Source organism: Octopus bimaculoides, chromosome 10, assembly GCF_001194135.2.
Source record: "Octopus bimaculoides isolate UCB-OBI-ISO-001 chromosome 10, ASM119413v2, whole genome shotgun sequence".
NCBI classification, from domain to species: Eukaryota; Metazoa; Mollusca; class Cephalopoda; order Octopoda; family Octopodidae; genus Octopus; species Octopus bimaculoides.
The window spans coordinates 83,784,000-83,791,160 of record NC_068990.1 but is presented as its reverse complement, the minus strand read 5'-3'; the positions used below and the strand labels follow the sequence as shown (position 1 = coordinate 83,791,160).

Sequence of the window (7,161 nt, the reverse complement as noted above, 5' to 3'; positions counted from 1 at the left end):
ACACACACACACACACACACACACACACACAGATACATAAAATCTAGAAATAATATCAAGTCTGATGGGCTCCCATGCCGGTGGCATGTAAAAAGCACCCCCTACACTCTCAGAGTGGTTGGTGTTAGGAAGGGCATCTGGCTGTAGAAACCTTACCAGATCAGACTGGAGCATAGTGCAACCTACTGGTTTGTCAGTCCTCAGTCAAACCGTCCAGCCCATGCCTGCACGGAAAGCAGACGTTAAACGATGATGATGGAGATAATCTAGGTACCCACAAAATTCTAACTATCAGTTCTTTCACTTGTCAGAGACAACCCATTTTTTTGACTGAATACGGGTTCAATCTTATACTGGAGCTGGGGATTGGGCGTTGGGCTGTATCCACAGTATTTACAACTCTCTACTCTCTGGTGTTACAGCTGATGGAATATCATCTCTTGCATTCTGTAGAGGGTTGGCAGAAGCTTAAGAATGATATAGGAGAAATTTATGCATGCAAATGAAGATGTTTGAATGATTTTTCAGCAAGAGATTAAGACAATTTCCAAAGATTCCTTGATCTGGCAGTTATAGAAAGAATGTTGTATTTGTTGGATTAAAAAAAAAATGAAATTGACCATCAGCCTCAGAGCATAATATTGATTGCTACATATATCTGATACCACTTACTGTTACCCCAAAATTACTCCGATCTCAAAATCTGGGCCTTATTGGATCAACAATTCCATCCCATGTGATATACTCTAACCCAGGGGTTTTCAAACTGTGGTCTGCGGACCACAGGGGGTCCGTGGACAGCAAATATTTTTTATGGGCAATTTGATTTTATATGTTTTTTAATCGAAATCTTTTAATTGACAATAAACCTATTTGTTAAATACTGTTAAATAAATAAATGTAAAAATATATGTTATTTTAAGCAAATATTCATGTATAAATTTCATAAGCGTTTATAAGGGGGTCCCTAAGGTAAATCCTGAAATATAAAGGGGTCCGCAAGTCAAAAAGTTTGAAAACCCCTGCTCTAACCAACTGAGGCATAACATTCCTGGTCATTTGAGAGGTGTTTGTTTGCTTAAGTCTCACTGAAGACTATTTTATGTAAGTCAAATGACCTGTGGTCATTCTGCATATGACCAAGCTTTCAAAAACACCTCTAGCTGTGCACTGTGTACTCAATAGAGTACACAGTGCACAGCTAGAGGTAAGGACATAAGACAAATACTGACTGTTTAGTTTGGCAATTTATAAAGAAGTGACCAAAATAATGAAAATAATATGAAATGATATCAAAATATTGTAATTGGTAATTAATTGCAGATGTCCAGCTGGAAAGACCTGTTCAGGTCAACAGGAAACCTCAGGAAATTGTTCCTTTTAGGATTTGGTTTGGTTACTTTTCAGCAGGTAAGTTGGCATCATTTTGTTGAGTTTCCTTCATCTCTCTGTTTCTTGTGATCGTCTTTTTCATCATCATTGATGTTCTCCTCCTCCTGAATTTGGTTATACCAGTCTCCCAAAATTTGTACTTCTTCCTTCAGCTCTCTTTATCTGTTGCCATCATTGTCATCATCATCATTATTATCATCATCATCATCATCATCATCATCATCATATTCATGAATTTGGTTACATCAGTTACCCAAAATTTGTAGATCTTCCTTCAGCACTCTTTATCTATTGTCATCGTCGTTGTCATCGTCATCATCATCCTCATCAGAATCATCAACATCATCCTCATCTTTATTGTCATCACCATCATCATCATCATTATCATTATCATCATCATTGTCATCATCCTCTTCATGAATTTGACACAAAAACCATTATGAATCTTATTCTTTTCTTTTTCTTCTTTTACTCTTTTACTTGTTTCAGTCATTTTGACTGCAGCCATGCTGGAGCACCACCTTTCGTCGAGCAAATCGACCCCAGGACTTATTCTTTGCAAGCTTAGTACTTATTCTATTGGTCTCTTTTTGCCGAACCGCTAAGTTACGGGGACGTAAACACACCAGCATCGGTTGTCAAGCGATGTTGCGGGGACAAACACAGGCACACAAACATATACACACACACACACACACACACACAGATATATATATATATATATATATATATATATATATATATATATATATATATATATACGACGGGCTTCTTTCAGTTTCCATCTACCAAATCCACTCACAAGGCTTTGGTTGGCCCGAGGCTATAGTAGAAGACACTTGGCCAAGGTGCCACGCAATGGGACTGAACCCGGAACCATGTGGTTTGTAAGCAAGCTACTTACCACACAGCCACTCCTATGCTTATTCTACAATTTCTTTCTTTTATTTTTCCTTTTTTACAATAAATGCAGTGTGTTTTTCAAACTTCAATAGTTGATAAATAAGTACCAGTTTAATACCGTCATTGATTCAATCCTCTTTTCCTAATTTTCCATGTTTGACCTCTTGCATGTGTTAGGGTTAGTTTTATTACTCTTCTTACAGGGTGGTCAGCTAGCAGAATTGTTAAAGCGTTGGAAGAGATGCTTTCTTCTGGCTCTTCATGTTCTGAGTTCAAACCTTGCGATGGTCAACTTTTCCTTTCATCTCTTCTGAGTCAATAACATGAAAATACTAGTGGTGTACTGGGGGATCAACGGTACCAACTAATGCCCTTTTCTCAAAATTGCTGGCTTTTTCCTTAAATTAGAAACAACTATTATTCATATAAGGTGGGTGAGAGGGGCAAGAAAGTCCTCAGGTAACCAAGGCAACAGTAGCAAGAAAGGAAAAAGACAGAGCTAGATAGCTTCATAGGTAAATACACAATACACCATTGTTCTCAGTATGGGATTATAACATATGTTGGTAGCATATTGTTATCATGCTCTCCACCTGTAGGTGCTTTCATTCAGTAAATAAACACAGGATTCAGCAGGGAGGACATAGAAGCTGTAAGATTATTTATTTAACTTCAGAGCTGTAGATAGAATTCCAACTGGTTCTTCATAAGAAATAATATTAATAATAATAATAATAATAATAATAATAGTAATAATAATAATAATAATAATAATAATTTCTTTAATTTATTCAACAAAAACAATAACATGTAACAAAAACATCTTTAAAGGATTATCCCAGAGGATATTCACCACTTACTTAAATTACTGCTTTCCATTTGCTTGGCAGACAGTCAGACTGTCATTTAAAGATGTTTTTGTTAAATATTGTTATTGTTTTTGTTAACTAAAATTTGTTGAAAAAAAGCCGCAATAATTATGCCCCAACCCAATATATACACATACACATATACATATATAGATCGCTGACCACTACACACATTTTTTTCTCTCCTTGTTTCTTTTTGTGTTCCTTTCTGTGGAAGAGCATAGGCTCGAAACGTTAAAGACTTTTTCAATTCCCGAGTGTTATACTAATACATCTGTTTGTTTTCTATACCACCTGTCTTCGTCTGTTGTTTTTTTTGTGAATTCTCCCTATACATATATATTTATATAAAACTGTCAGATCTCCCAAATTACCTCTTTAAAAATGAAATGGCTACCTTGTCCTTGTGAAATTGTATAGCCTAGGTTAGGGGTTTTGGAACCATGGTCAGAAGGTCATGGGTTTGGTTCCTGAACTGAGCAGTGTGATGTGTCCTTGAGTAAAGCCATTATGCATTGCTCCAGTGTACTCAGCTGAAAATGAGTACCAACCAAGTACAGGCTCAGTCCTTTTTCCCATCATTTGCTACATCCGGAATATTCTGCTGGCTCAATGCGTAGGGCGGCCAAGCTGGTGATTATGTCTACTTGTGATTTCATGCACACCTAAAACAAATTAACAAAGGTCAGGGATATGTTTTTTCATTTTTTTCCCCTTTATATAACCAATGAAAATTCCTGTTAAAATGTTTTGTTTCAGTTCATCTCAGAATCACCATATTGTTTCTATCTTTCCACCATCATTATAGTATTTAGAATTATTTATTTAATTTCAGTTTACTGGCCAGCCCAACATGCTGTATTATGCACCAATTGTGTTCCGAGCGGTTGGCTTCCCGTCCGATTCTGCAGCAATACTGGCCACCCTTGGTCTTGGAACTGTCAAGGTAAATGAGCAACTATCCAAACCTAGAAATTTCTCTGAAGAAGTATTTTATTCTCTCTTTCTCTTCTTATATACGCACACCTTTACCAGTTCACATATACATGTCTTTGCATATAGGTGCACAACTGTGCCTTTATCACCAGTATCATCAATATAATTATCTTCAACAATGCTTTTGTCTCTGTCCATGCTAGCATGGGCTGAATGGTCCTAGTTGATTCTTATTTGGAGGTACTTCTGATCCTACACGAGGGAACAGAAGACCACATCTTATATATTTCATTTTGGGTCTTTTTGTTTCTAGCTGGTTGCCTTTCCTATCAGCAATCACTTAACAAAATGTATTGTGTGCATTTTAGCATGGTTTTCCTGGCTTCAAAAAGACTAAACAAACTTCTTGAGATTACATTGTCTCCACTCATCTACCAACTATTTTTCAGAGTGTACTAACTGCATTTATCTTAGCACCAGCAAAAAGGAAGTTGCCTTGTATCTTCCAAGACTGTAAAGTTTTTCCAGAGTACAAGTACTCAGTCTTCAATACTTTATGGGACAATAATGTAGATGTACAAAGTGTAGTTTTTATATATTTGTATTGTAGACTTAAACTATTTTAGACTTAAGCGTTTAACATTTAAACCAGCCATGCCCAGCCTGTTTTAGGGTCAGACCAACCAGATCTGCCCTCTCATACCTACCCTACAATGTCACTCTAAATATATATAATCACCTAATGAAAATCTCAAAGGTATGAGATATAGCATGATTGATTCAAAAACAATGTGAATAAATAAGTATTACATTTGAGAGGGTAATCTGAATTCTAAAGAGTTAATGACCTTATGACCAACTCTAATGTCCTATTCTATTGGATCAGAGGTTCTAAATGCAAGTTTACAGCTCACATCTTTGAGAAATAAGATTGCACATGAAAAAAAAAAAAAATTAATAAATTAGAGTATCTGTTCTTTATAATGTCATGACTATATCAACTGAATTTGCATATGTGAGTGTGTGCATGTGAGTGTGTATGTGTGTGTGTTTGTTTAATACATATTGTGAATGTGCAGGTTTGACTAAGTCAGCCTACTTCTGTGAATAAGTAATAGCAATATGCGATTTTAATGATGCCCTTACATCAATGGAGTTATGGGGACTTATGCTGAATGGGTGCAGTAATAGTAGTTTGTATTAACATAACTGATATCATCATCATCGTTTAACGTCCGCTTTCCATGCTAGCATGGGTTGGACAATTTGACTGAAGACTGGTGAACCAGATGGCTACACTAGGCTCCAATCTGATTTGGCAGAGTTTCTACAGCTGGATGCCCTTCCTAACGCCAACCACTCTGAGAGTGTAGTGGGTGCTTTTACGTGCCACCGGCATGAAGGCCAGTCAGGTAGTACTGGCAATGGCCACGCTCGAAATGGTGTATTTTACGTGCCACCTGCACAGGAGCCAGTCCATCGGCACTGGCAATGAACTTGCTCGAATGTCTTTTCACATGCCACTGGCACAAGTGCCAGGAGGGCGACGTTGGTAACGATCATGCTCAAATGGTGCTATTTACGTGCCCCCAGCAGCAGTTACTATATGTAAATGTCATAGTAGTTGAAAGCTGACCATTGGCTTATCTTCAATAATGTTTTTGCTTTATTTATTTATTTATATATTTTATTTTATATTTTTTACAGGTTTCCGTAGCAATTGTTGCCCTGCTTTGTGTTGACCACTGGGGCCGAAGAATTTTACTCATGATTGGTGTTGGCACAATGACTATTAGTTTAATTATACTGAGCATTGGCTCGAGACTGCAGAACAATCTGTCCAGCTTTGAGGTGTGTCGGAATTGGCATGATGCCAAAATTGCACACAATTTCCCATCCTTCAACTCTGACTTTAATTCCTCAAGCAATGGAAGTTTCATCCATTACACAATGACAAAAAGAGAATTGATACCATCTTCGGTATCACATATTGTCACTTCAGTAAAATTCCTCTGTGATACTAGCATAACCCGCAAGAAAAGGAATGAGAATACTTCTCGCTACAACAACATCAGCATCATTATGAACCAAAGTCTTATTCATACTGGATTCTATAATCAGACCATTTCCAAGAATACCAGCCGAGACAAAGAAGAATCTACAGAATCTCAGAGTGTGCACATCATACATGTGATGACATTGTTAGCTCTGATGGCTTATGTTGGAGCATATGGCATTAGTTTTGGACCAAGTATGTACTGTAGAATTTCTATGTCTATATAAGTGTAATTGAGTGTATCAGCATACATGTGTATGTGCTTATACAGGTTGGGTCACTGGACACCTTTTTCAAGAGCGCCAACTTTCTTCTGACTTACTCTTTTTTAAATCTTACTTTTCAGATAAATAATGTCGGACAGCAGATTGATTGAGTAAATGAAAAAAATGGCATGCTGTAATCATTGTCTTAAAAGTGCAGCATAGTGATACAGAAATAACTTTGTATACACATTAGCATTCTGCTAAATCATCCATAATTTTTTATGGTAAATACATATATACTGAGAGGTGGAATTAGCCGAACATGTGCCTTCCGAGCAGTCCTCAATGAAGATGTCTACAGAACAGACGAAACTAGACGTCTAGTCTGAGGATTTTCAAGTCTGTATGGAATGGTTGTCTCTCTTGTCAGCATCATGTATCTGTGCTTTTCCTACAACATTAAGGATATTTTAACTCTTAATCTTTAGCAATTTAGGTGTCAGCACCCTTAGTCACACTTAGTGACAATTGAAGTTTAAATATATATATATATATATATATAGTTTTAGGGAAAAGAACCAAGGTTCATGAACTCATCGATGAAAATCCACTGTCACATATAGAAAAATTAATAAGTAAAAGCACAATAAATAAGTATAATTTAATTTAATTTTAATTTTTATAAATTGATTTTAATTGAGTTTTTACCTGTAATTTTGGATTTTTATCCTTAATATTATTATTATTATTATTATTATTATATATATATATATATATATATTTATAAAACAAGAAAAAG

General features: G+C 36.2%; 1 protein-coding gene across 1 annotated transcript in view; it reads left to right on the top strand.

Moving 5' to 3' along the window:
• The window catches only part of LOC106882742 (solute carrier family 2, facilitated glucose transporter member 10), a 29,268-nt gene that overhangs the window by 13,626 nt on the left and 8,481 nt on the right, over nt 1-7,161 (top strand). Inside the window, exons 8-10 of the mRNA XM_052970978.1 lie at nt 1,318-1,410; nt 4,000-4,110; nt 5,808-6,380. Coding sequence (XP_052826938.1) covers nt 1,318-1,410; nt 4,000-4,110; nt 5,808-6,380 — 777 coding nt within the window. The remainder of the gene's footprint in view (nt 1-1,317; nt 1,411-3,999; nt 4,111-5,807; nt 6,381-7,161) is intronic.